The sequence below is a fragment of the Mobula birostris genome, chromosome 12 (assembly GCF_030028105.1).
Source record: "Mobula birostris isolate sMobBir1 chromosome 12, sMobBir1.hap1, whole genome shotgun sequence".
NCBI lineage: Eukaryota > Metazoa > Chordata > Chondrichthyes > Myliobatiformes > Myliobatidae > Mobula > Mobula birostris.
In genome coordinates, this window is record NC_092381.1 from 42,768,215 (window position 1) to 42,790,231 (window position 22,017).

Below are 22,017 nucleotides of genomic sequence, written 5' to 3' on the forward strand. Positions count from 1 at the left end.
CTATCCATTCTCTTCGGCAGACTCCCTGCTTCCCCAATTGCCGCTGCACCCATCTTTGTAGCATCTGCGAATTTGGCCACAAATCAAATCTGTCATTAAGATCATAAACATAAAACTTAAAAATTAGTAGATCCAACAGTGTCCTCCGGGGAACACAACTGGTTACCAATAGCCAACCAGAAAAGTCCTCCTTTATTTCCACACTTTGTGTTCAGCCAGTCAGCCAATCTTTTATCCATGCTGGAATCTTTCCTGTAATACAATGAGCTTTTGCTTTGTCTAGCAGCCTCGTGTGTGGCACCTTGTTAAATGAACATAGAACAGTACAGCACAGTACAGGCCCTTCGGCCCACAATGTGCTGACCCTTAAACCCCGCCTCCCATATAACCCCCCCACCTTAAATTCCTCCATGTACCTGTCTAGTAGTCTATTAAATTTCACTAGTGTATCTGCCTCCACCACTGACTTAGGCAGTGCATTCCACGCACCAACCACTCTCTGAGTAAAAAACCTTCCTGTAATATCCCCCTTGAACTTCCCACCCCTTACCTTAAAGCCATGTCCTCTTGTATTGAGCAGTGGTGCTCTGGGGAAGAGGTGCTGGCTATCCACTCTATCTATTCCTCTTATTATCTTGTACACCTCTATCATGTCGCCACTCATCCTCCTCCTCTCCAAAGAGTAAAGCCCTAGCTCCCTTAATCTCTGATCATAATGCACACTCTCTAAACCAGGCAGCATCCTGGTAAATCTCCTCTGTACCCTTTCCAATGCTTCCACATTCTTCCTACAGTGAGGCGACCAGAACTGGATACAGTACTCCAAGTGCAGCCTAACCAGAGTTTTATAGAGCTGCATCATTACCTGCAACTCTTAAACTCTATCCCTCGACTTATGAAAGCTAACAATCCATAAGCTTTCTTAACTACCCTATCTACCTGTGAGGCAACTTTCAGGGATCTGTGGACAGGTACCCCCAGATCCCTCTGCTCCTCCACACTACCAAGTACCCTGCCATTTACTTTGTACTCTGTCTTGGAGTTTGTCCTTCCAAAGTGTACCACCTCACACTTCTCCGGGTTGAACTCCATCTGCCACTTCTCAGCCCACTTCTGCATCTTATCAATGTCTCTCTGCAATCTGCGACAATCCTCTACACTATCTACAATACCACCAACCTTTGTGTCATCTGTAAACTTGCCAACCCACCCTTCTACCCCCACATCAGAGTCATTAATAAACATCACGAAAAGTAGAGGTCTCAGAACCGATCCTTGTGGGACACCACTAGTCACAACCCTCCAATCTGAATGTACTCCCTCCACCACGACCCTCTGCTTTCTGCAGACAAGCTAATTCTGAATCCACCTGGCCAAGCTTCCCTGGACCCCATGCCTTCTGACTTTCTGAATAAGCCTACCGTGTGGAACCTTGTCAAATACCTTACCAAAATTCATACAGATCACATCCACTGAACTACCCTCATCTATATGCTTGGTCACCTCCTCAAAGAGCTCCATCAGTCTTGTTAGACATAGTCTGCCCTTCACAAAGCCATGCTGACTGTCCCTGATCAGACCATGCTTCTCTAAATGCCCATAGATCCTATCTCTAAGAATCTTTTCCAACAGCTTTCCCACCACAGACGTAAAGCTCACTGGTTTAAAATTACCCGGACTATCCCTAGTACCTTTTTTGAACAAGGGGACAACATTCGCATCCTTCCAATCCTCCGGTACCATTCCTGTGGACAACGAGGACAATGCCTTTTGAAAATTAAGTAAACACAATCCACTGACATTTTCCCTATCCTGCTTGTTACTTTCTCAAGGAATTCCAACAGATCTGTCAGTCAAATCTCCCCTTAAGGAAACGATGCTCATTTTGGTCTATTTTATTATGTGATTACCCAAAACCTCATCTTTGAAGGACTTCAGTATCTTCCCAAACACTGAAGTCAGGCTAACCAGCTGAAAATTTCCTGTCTTTTGCCTTCCTCTCTTAAAGATTTGAGTGACATTAGTGATTTTCCAGTCCTCTGGAACAATTCCAGACTCTAGTGATTCTTGAAAGATCACTACTAATGCCTCTACAATCTCTTCAGCTACTTGTTTCAAAACTGCAGGTGTTGTCTGTCCACTCCAGGTGACTTATCCATCTTCAGACCTTTCAGCCGGCCAAGCACTTCCCTTCAGCAATGGAGACTACACTCACTTCTCCCCCTCCCCCAACTGTCCAGTGGCAACATTTGCCTCTCTTTTACTGTTTATATAGTATATATTAGCTTGCTTACCTTCATATTTCATCTTTTCTTTTCATATTACTTCCTTATTTGCCTTCTGTTGGTTTTTAAAAGCTTCCCAATTCTCTAGATTTATTGTATGCCCTCTCTTTTGCTTTTATGCTATCTTTGACTTCTCTTGTTGCTTCATCTTTCCTTTTGAATGCTGCTCCTTATATGGGATGAACCAATCCCATGGCTTCTTATCTACTCCAGAAGCTTCAGCCATTGCTGCTCTACCTTCATTCCTGCTAGGGTCCCTTTCCAATTGGCTTTGGCCAGCTCCCCTCTCGTGCCTCTGTGGCTACCTTTATTCAACTGTAATGCCAATGCATCTGACTTTTAGCTTCTTCCTCTCAGACTGCAGGGTAAGTTATTTCATATTATAATCACTGTCTCCTAATGGTCTTTTACTTTAAGCTCCTGAACCAAATCTGGTTCATTACATAACAAATCCAGATCGACTTTTCCTTAGTGGGTTTAACCACAAGTTGCTGTGAAAATCCATATTGTAGACATTCTATAAAGATCTTTTGGAATCCAGCACCAACTTGATTTTCCCAGTTTACTGCATGTTGAAGACTCTCATGAAAACTGTAACATTGCTCGCTCTTCTTGTGTTTCTTTTTTATCTCCCATTATAATTTGCTACTACCCACGTTGGACCCCCGACTGTTCGCCTGCCGACACAACCGATCGACAGATGACACAATAGCCACAAGCTCTACACACCATCCTTACACACCTGGAGAAGAAGGACACTTATGTGAGAATGCTGTTCTTGGACCACAGTTCAGCATTTAACACCATAATTCCATCCAGGCTTGACAAGAAGTTCAGGGACCTCGGCCTTCATCCTATCTTGTGTAGCTGGATCCTGGACTTCCTGTCAGATTGCCGGCAGGTGATACGAGTGAGCTCCCTCACCTCTGCCTCTCTGACCCTCAACACAGGTGCCCCTCAGGGCTGTGTCCTAAGCCACCTCCTTTACTCTCTGTATAGCCATGACTGTGTTGCCACCCACAGCTCCAATCTGCTAATTAAATTTGCTGACAACACTACATTGATTGGCCTAATCTCAAATAGTAATGAGGCAGCCTACAGGGAAGAAGTCACCACCCTGAGGCAGTGGTGTCAAGAAAACCTCTCCCTCAATGTCCAAAAAGAAAGGAGCAGGTTGTGGACTACAGGAGGAATGGGGACAGGCTAGCCCCTATTGATGTCAATGGATCTGGGGTTGAGAGGGTGAACAGCTTTAAGTTCCTTGGTATACATATCACCGAGGATCTCACGTGGTCTGTACATACCGGTTGTTTGGTGAAAAAGGCATAACAGTGCCTTTTTCACCTCAGATGTTTGAAGAAGTTTGGTATGGGCCCCCAAATCCTAAGAACTTTCTACAGGGGCACAGCTGAGAGCATCCTGACTGGCTGCATCACTGCCTGGTGTGGGAACTGTACTTTCCTCAATCACAAGACTCCACAGAGAGTGATGCGGACAGCCTAGAATATCTGTAGATATGAACTTCCCACTATTCAGGACATTTACAAAGACAGGTGTGTAAAAAGGGCCTGAAGGGTCTTTGGGGATCCGAGTCACCTCAACCACAAACTGTTATAGTTGCTACCATCTGGGAAACGGTACCTCAGCATAAAAGCCAGGACCAACAGGCTCTGGGATAGCTTCTTCCACCAGGCCATCAGACTGATTAACTCATGCTGACACAACTGTATTTTTATGTTGTATTAACTACCCTGTTGTACATACTATTTATTATAAATTGCTATAAATTACACATTTAGATGGAGACGTAATATAAAGATTTTTTTTACTCATGTATATGAAGGATGTAAGTAATAAAATCAATTCAATTCAATTGTACTCCACGTCCTGGCTACTATTTGGAGGCTGTATGTAATTCCCAGCAGGGTCCTTTTACCCTCACAGTTCGTTAACTCTACCGACAAGGGTTCTACATCTTCTGATTCTATATCACTTCTTGCTAAGACTGTTTCATTTTTTTTGCGGGGGGAATCCTGGGGTTTGCATTGTTTCAAATCTATTGATTATTTTGCACCAGAATTTAATTTGTATTTTCAGAGCAGTTCAAGTACTCTCTCTTAATTCAGCCCTCTGCTTTAAGATTTTGTTTCTTTTCTTTCTTTTTTCAGTCTTTTTATTGATTTTAAAAAAAAAGTGGGTATACAAACAAGAGGAGAATATCTCTGATATATATGTCAGTAACAGTACATACAGAAGGTAAAATAAACAATATCAGAATCACACACGGTATAAATTTGATATAGAGTGTATAATACAGAAAGAAAGAAGAATGTAATTCATTCTCCTCTTATCAATTTACGAAGAATGTTTCTTTATCTTTAAAATTAAGGGTAAGATTCCAGCCACAAAAGACACATCAGTTACCTCATGTTTAAGTCTTTCCAGTCAAAAAAGCTGAGGTTAGGTTGAATTTTTAAAAAATTGGTAACTAAGGATAGATAGTGGAAACGATGATCAGCTCGTGTGACAGTATTCTTTTGGTTTCCAATTTTATCTTGTTCTCCTTTCCACTGCTGACCATGTCTCTTTTACTTTGCTTCTCTTCTGCATGAAATAACAGCTTTCAAAATCACTACTGTATATTTCTAATGCAAATTTCCATCCAACTAGTTTATGTCAAAAACATTTAAAATAAAACAAGTAGTTACAAGATTCTGATTTAAGTGTCATTGTGTTCATTGGGGAATAAACCAATAATTTGTATACAGCAAGGAAATAGATTGGAAAATTTGGAATCTGGTCACAAATGTATGGAGTTTAGTCATTAAAGCAGTTGTGACAAAATGGGAGTTGGCAAAAAAAGAGATGAAACTAGAAAGCGCAAGTCATTTCATGACAAGATTATAAAGTAGAGCCATTTTTGTCTGTTTTAAACACTACAAAGAACTAACTATGAAATTAAATACTTTAATCTCCTTATGTTTGCTGTTCTTTTGCACTAAGTTTTGTATTTTTTTAAACCAGGTAAACATTTGCTGTATGGGCCATCCACGTGTCGAGTGTCAGCAGAATCCTCCAATTTGGTGCGAATGCGGAATCAGGCATTCGGGCAGTCAGCTCCTTCTCTAACTGCTGGCATGGTAGGTCAATAATACATTTTGAGGGCATCATTGAAAATAATTTCTGTGTTAGGTTATACCTCTTAAGTATGAAAATAATTTCTGTGTTAGGTTATACCTCTTAAGTATGTAATGATTGTTTTCTTCAAGTTGTCTACTTCGCTTTTAATCTTATTTTCTAACCACTAGTATTAGAAAAAAATTCATCAACAGAATTTAAGTGCATTTTCGAACATTTAGAGTGGAACTTTTTGATATTTTCACCTGCATGATTTAACTTAATGCAGTCTGTTATAATATTTTTTTGTTGTCCAAAGTCATGAGCGTGTGCACAGCTGTTTTAGAGAAAACTATTTAAAGATTGTGAACTGAAAAATTCAGCCACAGCTGAATGAACAAAAAAAAAAAAGACTTCAAAGCAGAAGAAAAAGCAATGTGATTCATGAACACAAGTTTCTTTGCTGAGCAACTTGTACTGCTCAGGTAAATAACTAAATTGACCAGGATCCATTAGTTACCAAAAATTGAAATTTTACAATTTCATTGATGTTGTAATTCATTGACTGTATTTATAATATTGATTTATTTAAAAATAGTTGCACATCTGTTAAATGTTAATACTTTCACTTTTTTGAAAGTTGTACTGGTAACTTTTGCTGGGCCTTTGCTTCAGATTGGCAGATTATTTCATCATGGTGAGTTAAATGTAAAACTGCCCGAGGTTAGAGAACTCTGAATCAAGATATCTGACTTGATTGTGGTGGCAGTTGTTTCATTTTGATGACTAGCTCTTGGTCATACAAGTAGACCCAAAATGAAAGAGAGAATGGTGACATTAACACTGAATTGAAAGGCCGTGGCATATTCAGTATATTTCTTCCTGCCTTAAGATCTGCTAATGTTTGCTGAATGGAAAATGGACTTACCATAGACATGCTGTATGTTTGAAACATAATGAGTTCTCTTTGTATGCTTTGAAAAGAGCCTCTTAACAACTGTATTTGGGTCCTGCATTTTTAGGAATTCTTATAGGCTTCCTACGTGTGAATTAGGAGCAAGAGTAGGCCGCTCAGCCCTTCATACCTGCTATGCTGTTTAATGTATGGCAAAGCAGATTCATGTAATAACCCTCATCCCCTTATCAAGTAACTATCTCTGTTTAAAAATATATTCATAGACATTGCTTCTGCTGTTGTTTGATGAAGCAACAACAATCCTTGACAAAAATCTTTGGCAAAAAGTTTCAGCCCATCTGAATGACTGGCTAATATTTCTAGTTCAAGTTTTTACCCCACAAGAGCACATGTTATTTACATATCAATTCTGTTCTTTATGTAATTTTTGTCATGAGATATTGAAAAATGAAATAAAGCTGCCACCTTGTGGTTATAAGTAGCTATGCTGAAAGATAATGAAAAACTGATTTTATATAATAAAGTTGTTGGACTTGTTACTTTGACTATTTAATACCTTTGGAGTTCCTCTCAAAATTCCTTCAAAGCATCCTTTTTATTATTTGTAATGAAAATGTTACTTGATCTCTAAATAGATGTTCCAATTTGTATTAAGATTATGACATTAAGCCTTTCATTGTGAATGAAGTCTGATTTTGTTGCAAACCATCAAGTTCAATTTCTTATCAAAAAGAATGAACATCTTTCTGGTATCAATTCTGTGTTTCTCTCGATATTTTGGGAGAATTTCTATGTGAAGTATGTATTCCTCAAAGTGATTGGAGAGTGAATTTTCATTATGAAATGTTAGAATGAAATTGTTTTAGTTAAATTTATTTTAGAGAATTGTATTTCAAATTAATTTAGTAATAGCACAGTTTTCCTCTGAAATGGTTAAGCATGGATCATCATGTTCAACTTAGCTTATTCGAAGTTCCATTTGCTTCAGAAGACATGATCAATCTTGGTTGATATAATTTACAGTTTAAAAATTATTTTTAATAGCAATTATGTGTCTTAAATAATGAAGTTGTTCATTAAATGTTCAGCTGTTTCATCCAATCCCTTGTGTATCACTTTCCAGTCAAAAGACATTTGAGCAATTTGTAAGAGGGAAAAGGAATGATCACCTGTCTTAAATGGGCAACCTCTCATTTATTTCTAAAATATTGACTACTCTGTGTATTTAATATTTTAGTAATATGTGAGTAATATTGTAAATTTTATGTTTGATTAAGCATTCATTGTACTTGCATAATGCCATGTGGGTTATCTGTAGAAGTACGTAAATCGCATTTGCCACCACGTGATAGGTACAATTGCCTTGCTTAAAAGTGAAAATGAAGTTACACTTGCACTCCCGGCTCTCTTGTTTTCCTTTCAATTAGTTTTTATCTTTTGAAGTTACAAAACATAGCTCACTTGTTCCAGATTTTCTGCACAAGCAGAGACAGCCCCTCCATCTTGTCAAGACTTTCAGGATCTTCTGTTTCATTTAAGGTATTGTTCTTTCCAGCAGATAGCAAAAGTAGTTTTGACTGGCATTTCTGACTGTTGGTTGTGTGAGTTAAGGTTTGGAAAACAAAATAAGAAGCTAGTTCACCAAGTAGCTGTGATAAGTGTGTCCCCACTAAATCATTCAGTCCTCCGCAGTCAGAAGCCCTGGATGAACCATGAGATCTGAAATTTGCTGAGGGCCGGATCAAAGGCATTCAAGTCTGGAGACTAAGAAAGCTACAAGAGGTGCAGGTGTGATTTCTGGAGAGCCACCTTACGGGTGAATTGGAGATTCTGGACCAAACTCGAATCAATGAGAGATGTTTGATAGCTGTGGGAGGCTACGAGGTTAAATCAAGCAACATGGGAGACAGTACGGCTTTGCTACCAGATGAGGTCAATGCCTTTATGCTTGCTTTGACCATCGTAACATGGAGGAACCATCATAAACCCCCACATCTCCCAATGATTCTTTGATCTCAGTATCTGATGCTGACATGTGGGCAGCCTTCAAGAGGGTGAATCCAAGGAAGATATCTGGACTGGATAGGGTACCTGGCCATGTACTGCTGACCAACTGTGTTCACTGAGATCTTTAACCTCTTGCTTCGGCAGTGTGCGGTACCCACCTGCTCCAAGCAGGGTTCAATTATACCAGTGGCCTAGAAGAGTGTGGTAACCTGCCTCGATGACAATTGCCTAGTTGCACGTATTTCCACAGTGAAGTGTTTTGAGAGGCTGGTGATGAAACATATCTTGTAAAACAGTTTTATTTAACCTCGTTATTGGGAGCTTTTTTACCTATGCAATTAGGTAAAGTTGTTAATTTAAACCTATATCCTGTGATTAAGTATTCCTGACAAATTTGGCTCCAGTTCCGCAATTTTTTTAAACTTAAAAAATTTAAACTTTGTAGTTTAATTTACCGAAATTCCTTTTTTAAGCCTTCTTTGAGTGATCCAATTTTTTTACTTCGGAAAAATAAAGGTATTAATTCTTTTTTGGATTTATTTAAAAAAGATAGATTGATGTCTTTTGAACAATTAATTGATAAATATTCTCTTTCATACTCACACTTTCTGCAATACCTTCAAGTTAGATATTTTTTACAAAAATATTTAAGTAATTTTCCTTACATATTGGAGGCTGACGTGTTAGATATTATGAGTATGAATCCTTTGATTTAAGGGTTCTATTGGAAGAATTTATAATTTATTATTGCAATGGGATAAGCGTCCTTTATCTAAGATTAAACAGGATTGGGAAAAGGAACTTAATTTGACTTTTATGACGGAGGATTAGATGCGGATATTGAAGTTGGTTAACTCTTCTTCAATTTGTACTAGCCATTCATTGATTCAATTTAAAATTGTACATCATTATCATTTGACAAAAGAGAGACTTTCTAAAATCTTTCCTAATGTTGATAGTCATTGTGATGGATGTAAAACTGAGATAGCTACACTGACACATGTGTTTTGGTCTTGTTCTATACTGGAACAGTTCTGGAAGTCGGTTTTCTCAACAATTTCTAAAGCACTTAAAATTAATTTACAACCTAATGAATTAACTGTGCTCTTTGGAATAGTTCCTCAAAATATTCATGGTATTTCTGTGTCTGACCAACATGTTATTGCATTTGTTACATTGATAGCTATGAGGTCCATTTTGTTGAAGTTTAAGGATACATCAGCTCCCACTTTGTCACAATGGTTCTTTCAAGTGATGCTATATCTTAGTTTGGAGAAAATTAGAAGTCGAACCTTTGAACCTTTATTTGATTTTGAGAAAGGATGGGGCTCATTTGCTCGTTATTATCATTTGAGTTTATTGGTATAATTTTTCCACGATCTAACTGTAAATTTTTTTAGTATATTTTCTTTTCTTGCTGGCGGTTTGATGTTTATTTTTAGAAGCTTTTTGTATGACGCATGGCTCCAGGGTTGTACACCTAATGGGTTCTTTTTTTTTCTCATTTTTCTGCTTAGTAGGTTTTTTTTGTTATCACAAAATTTTTCTCAATCTTTAAGATAATGTTTTTTTTGAGGCATTGTAAGTGTCTTTACTTTGATGTACTCATGTTATTTTTCCTGTATATAACAATAAAAAGATTTGAAAAGAAAAGAAACATATCGGCTCCTGCCTGAGAGGCAACTTAGATCCATTCCAATTTGCCTTCTGGAGCAACAGGTCCAAAGCAGGTGCCATCTTATTGGCTCTTTACCAAAGGTGCATACATCAGGATGCTCTTAATCGATTACAGCTCAACATTTGTTACCATCATCCCCTAAAAACTAATCAATAAACTCCAAGACCTTGGCCTCAATACCTCCTTGTTCAATTGGATCTTGAATTTCTTACTTGTAGACCCCAGTTAGTTGTATTGGCAAAAACATCTCCTCCTCCATCTCTATCAGCACAGGTACACCACTTCTCATTCAGTGTCAGCAAGTCCAAGGAACTGATTGCAGACTTCAGGAGAGGGAAACCAGAAGTCCATGAGCCAGTCCTTATAGGAGTATCAGAGTGGAAAGGGTTAGCAACTTTAAATTCCTGGGTGTTACTATTTCAGAGAATCTGTCCTGGACCCACCAAGTAAGTGCAATATGAAGAAAGCACGGCAGCACTTCCACTTCCTTAGGAATCTGGAGATTCGGCATGATATCTAAAACTTTGACAAACTTCTGTAGATGTGTAGTGGAGAGTGTATTGACTGGCTGCATCATGGCCTGGTATGGAATGGAAAATCCTACAAAAGCTAGTGGATTCAGCCCAGTACATCCTGGGTAAAGCCTTCCCAACTATTGAGCACATGTACATGAAATGCTGTCATAGGAAAGCAGCATCCACCATCAGAAATCCTCACCACTCAGGTGATGCTCTTTTCCCAGTGCTGCCATCAGGGACAATGTGCAAAGCTTGAGGACTTGCACCATCAGGTTCAAGAGCAATTACTAGCCCACAACCATCAGGCTCTTGAACAAAGGGTTTAACTACACTGATTTGCCCATCCAGTGAGATGTTTCCACAACTAATGATCTCACATAAAGGACTCTTTATCTTGTTATTTCATATTCTTATTACTTATTAGTCTTTTTGTTTGCATTTGCACAATTTTTTGTCTTCTGTACTATAGTTGATCTCTCATTGATCCTGTTATGGTTACTTTTTTATAGATTTGCTGAGTATGCCCATTGCAAAATTAATCTCGGTTGTGTATGGTGTCATATATGTACTTTGATAATAACATTTATTTTGAACTTTGAGCTCTTGAATGATGGGAGAAAAAAGGCAATGATTAGTTATGTTATATTCTATAGGACATTTTGAATTGCCTGAAGCAATTGAGAATTTGAAAAATGCTTATGAAATTTGGCCTTATCGTGTTTGGCTGCTTTCCCGAATTTTCAACAGAGGTTGCTGTCTTAGGACTGGTAAAGAAATGATGAGCAATAGCTATTTCAAACCTGAATACAAGATTATCAATCTTAAAATATATCGGGGTGATTTAATGACAAGGGCTCAAAGAATCCTATTTTCTAAATGCTAATAGGTTTGTCAAATGAGTATGGAATGCTTTGAAGCATCAAGTGGCTTTCACTGTGAAGTGAGACACCGTCAAGATTATAGAGAGCTGTATGAAGATAAGCTTATTGTAGGTGTACTGGGGTAGTGTTGCCAGGCTTAGTAACTGAGAATATGCCTGAGTGCACTTTCACAAGCAAGACCAGACTTGCATGATAATCTTACATAAAAGAGCGAAGTCAACTGAGGCAAAGGAGATTGTTTTTGTTTTGTGCTAACCAAACAAGCTCAGACAAATTTAAATTTCTCATGATGGAAAGCATATCATTTCTTTAAAAAAATATGCAAACATTTTCAACTGATTACCAAAGCAGGGCTAATTCTAAAATACAGTTTTCAGCACGTGGCAGCAGTCTTGCAGTGCAAGGATGAGAAACCAGTGAACAGAAAGTAGTGCTTCTGACATTGACACTTAATAGAATGTGGTTCAAACTTGCACATATGAACTCTGCTTTCGGCAGTTCCATCGTTGAGTCCTGGACAAGTGTCATTCATAGTTGAAGTGTGAATTATTTTCTCCATATGGTGGTTTGTATTTTAGATTTCACACTGAAGGAATTCCTGTTTTGTGAAAAAATAAATGCCTGTGTCAAATTGAGAGACTTTAGTAAACCAAGAACTAAACGAAACTGCTGTCGAAACTCAGCATGTCAAGCTGCAAAAGGATATTTGAAGTTCTGTGTCAAATCACTGCATCAGAATGTGTGGGGTCTTGACCTAAAACATTGGCTATACCTTTTCTCCTACATATGTTGCGTGATATGCAGAATCCTGCCAGCAGTTTGTTCCTTGCTCCATATGCCTGCATCTGCAGTCTGTCATGTCCCTTCATACACTGAGTTCTCACTTACAAGTGTTTAAAAATGTAAGATAACATGGACTACTGCATAGTTCTTCTCCCGCAAAAACAGCCATAGCTGGTAGCATCTTTGGTTTTGGGTATCTGATTAAATGGTGACAGCAGGAGATGGATGAGTCTATGTTACTTGCAGCTTATGACACATGTAGAGAGTCAATATTCAAGAAACAAAAATCAGTAAGCTGCATTGAAAGGAAAAAAATGAATCTGGATTTAAGTGCTCAGGAGTGGTGATTTGTTGTTTCCTACAGTAAATGAGAAAATATAACTTTCTGGCAGTAAGCAAAGGCAATTCTTAGGTTAAACATAGGTACATGCCTTGGGTAAACTGGACAATGTGCGAACAGTTGTAGGATTAAACAGCAAAGAATCTGCTTAATTAATGGTGTAATTGGAAGAAGTGTCCATATGTAGTGAAATACTAATCTTGGTACTAGCTAGCAGATTTTCTGAATTATTGTGTGTTTTTTCTACTCACACTTTTGTTTCACTTTTTTAGATGTTTTATGGTACAGCATTATAATAAATTTGCACTGATCCTGATACGTGGAAAGGGATTTGTGAAACCATGAGTCCTGGTGAATAGAAAGGAAGCGTGGCAAGTGTTACTTGGAGAAGTAGATGACATACAATTTGTACTTCTGAATTATCTTACAGCAGATTATTGGAGTTTTCATGGCCAACAAATATCTTGGATAGAGATGCAAGGGGTCACTTGCCAAAGTTTTGGTTGATAGACAATGGCAAGAAACTGTTAAGTAAGTGCTCTGTGTTGTTACCTTGCATAGGCTTAAGAAAACTATTAAAAAAAATTGTGGGAAAGACAATTAAAAGAAGCTGAGGAGAAAGGAGCACTGATTTTTGATATGGCACTATCTGGGAATGTGTCATTTTGGGATATTTAAGATAGAATTACCACATTTGGGAAAAGAAAAAAATTAGCAAAAGATAATGGATCTCTCTACCTTCAGTTATGGATTTATGACAATATCCACCTGGTGACTGTTGCTCCATCATATTCTTGCGTAGATGAATAGAGGTGGAGGGAGACCAAGAGGGCAAAATTGTGAGTCACAGTTACAGTGATGACTTCTGAAGGTATTAAGCCTTCTTTGGGTCTTATGACCAGAATCTGCCCTAGAAGAACCATTGTCTTGTGGAGTAGACTAAATCCTCATCAGCCACTGACTTCATCACTAGATGTAAGTGCAGCACTGCTCTGAGATGTGGAAGAGCAAAATGATTAGGATATCTTGTAAACATGTTGAAGATGCCTTTTTACTATCATCTGGTAGCCACACATCAGGTTGTCCTAACTGGAGATTTGCAGCAGTAACTGTTCTTTGCTTTATGTAGCATGGTGGCTTACTCTCTATTTGATCAAAACATTACTGATATTCTATTCTGATTAGAAACAAAGCATGTGTCTACAGTCACAAAGCAATGAACTATGAATAATGGTTTTGTTATTAACTGAAGCTGTACTCCTGACAGCTTTCTTTTGCCTAACGTTTCCTGCAAATTAGGAATAACAAATTAGTGATCCATTGTAGAATTCGAACTTGCTTGGTATTCACTTGTAAGAATAAAAACAACATCGCTTCCTCTGTGATTCCCTTGTCCATTCCTCCCTGCTCACTTGCGCATCCGGTCAAAATGGTGCCTGTGTACAACGATCCTTTAGTCGACGTCTCATGAACCCATATATTTAGCTTTTATGTATTTTACGTTTTTTTTGGTCATGGATGTGATTCTAGAACTGTTGAATCCTATGATTTGCTATTTGGGGATCATTTAGGTGTTCCAGCACTCTGCAGTCTCTGAGGAGATTCGGAGAGGTAGAGACAGCATGCAGGGACCTCATGGCAGGCAAGCTGTGTGACAATGTTTGAGGCAGCATCTGTAGGAAGAGGTGCAGTCGACGTTTCAGGCCGAGACCCTTCGTCAGGACTAACTGAAGGAAGAGTGAGTAAGGGATTTGAAAGTTGGAGGGGGAGGGGGAGATCCAAAATGATAGGAGAAGACAGGAGGGGGAGGGATGGAGCCAAGAGCTGGACAGGTGATAGGCAAAAGGGATACGAGAGGATTATGGGACAGGAGGTCTGGGAAGAAAGACGGGTGGGGGGACCCAGAGGATGGGCAAGAGGTATAGTCAGAGGGACAGAGGGAGAAAAAGGAGAGTGAGAGAAAGAATGTGTGCATAAAAATAAGCAACAGATGGGGAACGAGGGGCGGGGTGGGGCATTAGTGGAAGTTAGAGAAGTCGATGTTCATGCCATCAGGTTGGAGGCTACCCAGACGGAATATAAGGTGTTGTTCCTCCAACCTGAATGTGGCTTCATCTTTACAGTAGAGGAGGCCGTGGATAGACATGTCAGAATGGGAATAGGCTCTGAAAATCTTCCTCACTGTCTACTACACCTCCAATCTTTGTATCATCAGCAAACTTGCTGATCCAATTTACCACATTATCATCCAGATCATTGATATAGATGACAAATAACAATGGACCCAGCACTGATCCCTGTGGCACACCACTAGTCACAGGCCTCCACTCAGACAAGCAATTTTCTACCACCACTCTCTGGCTTCTTCCATCGAGCCAATGTCCAATCCAATTTACCACCTCTCCATGTATACCTAGCGACTGAATTTTCCTAACTAACCTCCCATGCGGGACCTTGTCAAAGGCCTTACTGAAGGCAATATCCACTGCCTTCCCTTCATCCACTTTCCTGGTAACCTCCTCGAAAACCTCCAACAGATTGGTCAAACATGACCTACCACGCACAAAGCCATGTTGACTCTCCCTAATAAGCCCCTGTCTATCCAAATGCTTGTAGATTCTGTCTCTTAGTACTCCCTCCAATAACTTACCTACTACTGACGTTAAACTCACCGGCCTATAATTTCTCGGATTACTTTTCGATCCTTTTTTAAACAACGGAACAACATGAGCCACTCTCCAATCCTCCGGCACTTCACCCGTAGACAGCGACATTTTAAATATTTCTGCCAAGGCTCCCGCAATTTCAACACTAGTCTCCTTCAAGGTCCGAGGGAACACCCTGTCAGGTCCCGGGGATTTATCCACTTTAATTTTCCTCAAGACAGCAAGCACCTCCTCCTTTTCAATCTGTACAGTTGCCATGGTCTCACTACTTGATTCCCTCAATTCCATAGATTTCATGCCAGCTTCCTTAGTAAATACAGACGCAAAAAACCTATTTAAGATCTCCCCCATTTCCTTTGGTTCCGCACAAAGCTGACCACTCTGATCTTCAAGAGGACCAATTTTATCCCTTACAATCCTTTTGCTCTTAATATACTTGTAAAAGCTCTTTGGATTATCCTTCACTTTGACTGCCAAGGCAACCTCATGTCTTCTTTTTGCCCTCCTGATTTCTTTCTTAAGTATTTTCTTGCACTTCTTATACTCTTCAAGCACCTGATTTACCCCCGTTTCCTATACATTTCATACAACTCCCTCTTCTTCTTTATCAGAGTTGCAATATCCCTTGAGAACCAAGGTTCCTTATTCCTATTCAATTTGCCTTTAATCCTGACAGGAACATACAAACTCTGCACTCTCAAAATTTCCCCTTTGAAGGCTTCCCACCTACCAATCACATCTTTGCCAGAGAACAACCTGTCCCAATCCACGCTTTTTAGATCCTTTCTCATTTCTTCAAATTTGGCCTTCTTCCAGTTCAGAACCTCAACCCTAGGACCAGATCTATCCTTGTCCATGATCAAATTGAAACTAATGGCGTTATGATCACTGGAACCAAAGTGCTCCCCTACACAGACTTCCGTCACTTGCCCTAATTCGTTTCCTAACAGGAGATCCAATATTGCATCCCCTCTAGTTGGTCCCTCTATATACTGATTTAGAAAACTTTCCTGAACACATTTTACAAACTCTAAACCATCTAGACCCCTAACAGTATGGGAGTCCCAATCAATGTATGGAAAATTAAAATCCCCTACCACCACAACTTTACGTTTCCTGCAGTAGTCTGCTATCTCTCTGCAGATTTGCTCTTCCAAGTCTCGTTGACTATTGGGTGGTCTGTAATACAATCCCACTAATGTGGCCATACCTTTCCTGTTTCTCAGCTCCACCCATAAGGACTTAGTAGACAAGCCCTCTAATCTGTCCTGCCTGAGCACTGCTGTAATATTTTCCCTAACAAGCAATGCTACTCCCCCACCTTTCATTCCTCTGTCTTGATCACATCTGAAACATCGGAACCCTGGAATATTAAGCTGCCAGTCCTGTCCTTCCTGTAGCCAAGTTTCACTAATTGCTACAACATCATAATTCCACGTGTCAATCCATGCCCTCAACTCATCCGCCTTCCCCGCAATACTCCTAGCATTGAAATATATACACCTCAGAAGATTTTTACCACCACTCACAACCTTTCTATCAGCGGATTTGCTTAAACTTTCAATATCATTTATTTTCACCCCAGCCACACTGTCAGCTCTGGCACTCTGGTTCCCATCCCCCTGCAAATCAGCTTAGATAATTTATAGATTTCACCGGAATTTATGATAATTAGTTTGGATTTTTCTCTTCTACCAATTACAAAATTAAAAAACTGCATGAAAATTTATTTTTCATATTTAATATAGGACAACATTCCAAGGCAATTCATAGGAGCACTGAGTCACTGGAAATATAAGGAGCATCTTAAAAAGAGTGGAGATATTCAGAATCAGAATCGGGTTTATTACCATCAACATGTGTTGACTAACTAAATGACTTTCTGTAGCTTTAGGATCCTGTGCAGTGGCTGCCCTTCCCCCACACCAGACAGTGATGCAACCTGTCAGAGTGCTCTCCACAGTATATCTATAGAAGTTGTTGAGTGTTGTAGTTGACAAAATCTCTTCAAACTCCTAATGAAATATAGCCGCCGTCTTGCCTTCTTTATAGCTCTGATATGTTGGGACGAGGTTAGATCCTCAGAGATGTTGACACTCAGCAACTTGAGATTGCTCACTCTCTACTTCTGATCCCTCTGAGGATTGGTTCATGTTCCCGTGTCTTACCCTTCCTGAAGTCCACAGTCTGCTGTTTCGCCTTTCTGACATTGAGTGCAAAGTTGTTGCTCCGACACCACTCAACTAGCTGGTATGTTTCACTCCTGTATGCTCTCTCATCTCTATCTGCGATTCTACCAGCAATGGTTGATTCATCAGCAAATTTATGGATAGTATTTGAGCTGAGCCTAGCCACACAGTCATGGGTATAGAGACAGTAGAGCAGTGGGCTGAGCACAGATCCCTGAGGTGCGTCAGTGTTGATTGTCAGTGAGGAGGAAATATTATCACCAATCTGCACAGATTGTGGTCTTCCAGTTAGGATCCAATTGTAGAGGGAGGTACAGAGGCCCAGGTTCTATAACTTATCGATCAGGCTTGTGGGAATGATGGTGTTAAACGTTGAGCTGTGGTCAGTGAACAGCATCCTGACATGGGTCTTTGTATTGTCCAGAGGATCTAAGGCCATGTGAAGAGCCATTAAGATTGCATCTGCCGTAGACCTATTGTGGTGAAAGGCAAATTGCAGTGTGTCCAGATCTTTGCTGAGGCAGGAGTTCATTCTAGCCATAACCAACCTCTCAAAGCATTTCATCACTGTATATGTGAGTGCTACTAGGCAGTAGTCATTAAGGCAGCTCACACTACTCTTTTTAGGCACGGTATAATTGTTGACTTCTGGAAGCAGGTGGGAACTTCCGACCGTAGCAGTGAGAGGTTGAATATTTCTGTAGTTCTTACTTTAGCATGATGACATAGCTTATTTAGTATGCTATAAGTTACCTGCCTCCTTTCCTCCTTCTCGCCCCTTTTATAAATGTTGGTCTGAGGCACAGTACAGCATTGATAGATTGAGAAAATATTGGGAAGGCATAACAACTTTCCTTGATGTCATTTGAGCTGAGGGTGGATCATCTGTGGAGTTATTGAATAAGTTTGAGGTTTGCATGGCGTAATGCTTTGGGCATAAACACAGCCAGCAGTGAAGTTTGCATACAAAGTACTTTAGTCCCCTTGATTGATGGAGTTAAGAGCTACTATAGGGTCAAAGCACAAATGAGAATATTGTGCCCTTGCACAGCCATATGGACTAAATCCATTTTGTAATTCTTGGAGCAGGTCTCAGCTAATTTACAGGATGAATTGGAAATTCCAAAACTAAATCCATCATTTACATTGAAATGCATTGGGCAGCTGACACCTATACATGCATTTGGTTTCCAGGCCAAGTTCAGAATTATTGGCATTGTCATTGTTCACTAAAGCATGCAGGAGAATCAGACTAAGAATTCTACAAAAGAAGCCTCTTTCAACCTGCACCGACCATAAAACACTGTTCTCTAATAATAAGATCCATTCAGGGCTCTGTAAAGTATGAGCTACTTTCCTTATTTTGGGTGCTACCTCTCTTTGATGATGGGCACAATGTAGCAACTCATCCTTTTGGACATCTAAAGAAGAGAATTTGTTGATCAACTGTTTAATCCAGCTACAAAAGTTTTGGTCAACTAGACAGAAATAATCCTTTCCTCCTGAGTTGATTTACTACAGGCCATCAGAGCACTGGCAAGCTACCACCAGCCCAGTCTGTGTTAATTCAGAAGACTCACTGGCTGGGTGGCAGGAATAGTTGAGCTACGTAGCATTTTTTCCCCAGTGCAGAGGTATGAATTACACTCACTCACCTCCTCCTGTCAGACAGCATTGTTCGTATGCCTGGACACGCAGACTCCTAAAACAGGCACTGTCATGCAAATTCTGTCTGAAGAAGAGGCATCCGTTAGTCTTGTGAGACCATGGATCTGTGCCTGGAAAGTCTTCACTCTCCAGGGCGCAGGCCTGGACAAGGTTGTATGGAAGACCAGCAGTTGCCCATGCTGCAAGTCTCCCCTCTCCATGCCACCGATGTTGTCCGAGGGAAGGGCATTAGGGCTCATACAGCTTGGCACCAGTGTCGTCGCAGAGCAATGTATGATTAAGTGCCTTGTTCAAGTTGCCTCGGTTGGGGCTTGAACTCACGACCTTCAGGTCGCTAGTCCAATGCCTTAACCACTTGGCCACGTGTCTGAAGAAGAGATTACCAGGTTAATATGATACTAATGGATGTTTTCAAAACGTTCTAGGAAAAAAAAGTCCCCATTGATCATGGGAATGCCTAATCTCAAAGAGAACATTTTAGATGGTTTTGAGAATTTTGAATTTATTCATCAGGACAAAATAGCTCACCATAAATGGCCAAAGAAGTACACTTTCTGCCTTCTACATCAGGTATCTCCTTTGAGATAACACTGACCTCATTGGCTACATCAAAACCACAAAACTAGAGCAGAAACAGGATATTCTTGACTCTGAGGCACTGTCAAAGAAGAAAAGAATCTGAGAAAATAAGGCTTGTCAGTTGAAGTTTTGGATACAAATACATCAACTCCTAATGTGGTTTTATTGCCTTTTCTGCAGATTGGATTCTGAAACTTATTACTTTTTTTTCTGGCAGACTGGTGACAGAGGTGCAGGATTCAATGTATCCATCTCTGGATACCAACACAATGTGTGGCAGGAATGGCTTCTGTCATACCTTTTAAAAGCGAACTAAAGACTTAAGTCATTATCTATTGGACGAGTTTGTGAAAACTTAAGTGTAATGATTATAGATAAACTAATTAAAGGCTAGTATTGCCATGGAATATTTCTCCCTTTTTGTATTATTTGGTCCTTGCTGACTGTTCTTACTGAAAACCAATTTTTTTTTTGCTGCCTAATGGAACATTATGTCTGTCAAGAGTTTGATTAATGACTTTGGTTGGGTTTTATTTTTCAGCTTGGATTAATTATTAAAGTTATTCAGTAGAGTAGAATCCCAAGCCACACAAGATGTTCTGCAGATGCTGATTTTGAATGCTGACGTTGAATGAGAAGTTATTGTTGAGGCACCATTCTGCCAGATTTTCAATCTTCCTCTGATATGATCATTTGTCACGACAACAAGGTTTCACTCCCAGTTGAGCTCAGTGGCTTTAATGCTCACTTTGACTGACAAAACATGGAGGGACCTTCATGAACTTCCACAGCCCCCAACGACCCTGTGATTTCAGTCTCTGAGGCCGATGTTGGAGCATCCTTCAGGAGGGTGAATCCAGGGAAAGCACATGGCCCAGACAGTGTACCTGGCTGAGTACGAAGACCTGTGCTAATCAACTGGCTGGAGTATTTTCTGATATCTTTAACTTCTTTCTTAGGCAATCTGAGGTACCCACTGCTTCAAGCAGACTACAATTATACCATTGCCCAAGAAGAATATGGTAACTTGCCTCAATGACTATCATCCAGTAGCACTTGTATCCACTGTAATGAAGTGCTTTGAGAAGTTGATGATGAAACAGATCAATTGCCTGAGGAGTGACTTCTATCTGCTCCAATTTCCCCACCATCACAACAGCTCAACATCAGATACCATTTCATTGGCACTTTACTCAACCCCGGGACATGATGACAGTGAAGATGCAAACATCAGGATGTTCTTCATTGACAACAGCTCTGCATTCAATACTATCATCCCCTCAAAACTAATCAATAAGCTCCAAAACCTAGGCTTCAATACCTCCTTGCACAACTGGATAACATTCAAGCCCCAAATCAAAGGTAGTGACGATTCAGCATATAGGAGGGAGATTGAAAATCTGTTAGAATGGTGCCACAACAACAATCTCTCACACATCAGCAAAGCCAAGGAGCTGATTATTTCCTACAGGAGGAGGAAACCTGAGGTCCAATAATCAGTCCTCATCAAGGGATCGGAGGTGGAGGGAGTCAGTAAATTTAAGTTCCTCAGTGCCAGAAGTTTCTGAGAATTATTAAAAGTTTTTGAAGATTCGACATGTCACCTAAAACTTTGATAAACTTCTATAAATCAGTGTTGGAGAGTGTACTGACTGGTAGCAACACAGCCTGGTATGGAAACAACAGTGCCCTTGGATGGAACAGGCAACAAAAAGTAGGGATACAGTACAGTCCATCATGGGTAACCACCTCTCCCCCACCAATTGAGCACACCTATAAGGAGCGCTATTGCAGGAAAGCTGCATCCATCATCAGCGACTCCCACTATCCAGACCATGCTCTTTTCTAGCTGCTGCTGTCAGGAAGAAGTTACAGGAGCCTCAGGACCCACACTGCCAGGCTCAGGAACAGTTATTTCACTTCAACCATCAGGCTCTTGAACCAGAGCGAATAACCTCACTAAGCTTCATTTGCCTCATCACTGAACTGTTCCCACAATTTATGAACTCACTTTCAAAGACTTTTCATCTTCTCTATTTATTTATTTATTGCTTCTTTATTAATTAGGAGTCAGAATCATAGAGAAGTACACCATAGAAAAGACAATTCACGCCATCTAGTGAATGCCAAAACTCTTTAAACTGTCTGCTCCCATCAACATGCTCCAGGACCATAGCCCTCCATATTCCTGCTAACCATGTACCTATCTAAACTGCTCTTAAGTGTTGAAATTGAGTTTGCTTGACACTTATATTTGTGCTGGCAGCTCATTCCACACTCTCAAGACCCTCTGAGTGAAGAAATTTCCCCTCATATTTCCCTTAAACTTTTCACCTTTTCACTATTAACCAATGACCTCTGGTTGTAGTCCCAGCCAATTTCAGTGAAAA

At 39.9% G+C, this 22,017-nt stretch overlaps 1 protein-coding gene across 5 annotated transcripts in view; it reads left to right on the plus strand.

The window, feature by feature from the left end:
- Positions 1-22,017, plus strand: part of mast2 (microtubule associated serine/threonine kinase 2) — a 456,242-nt gene that overhangs the window by 35,837 nt on the left and 398,388 nt on the right. For all 5 annotated transcript variants that reach the window (XM_072273698.1, XM_072273699.1, XM_072273700.1 and 2 more), the window contains exon 3: positions 5,310-5,425. In XM_072273698.1, coding sequence (XP_072129799.1) covers positions 5,310-5,425 — 116 coding nt within the window. The remainder of the gene's footprint in view (positions 1-5,309; positions 5,426-22,017) is intronic.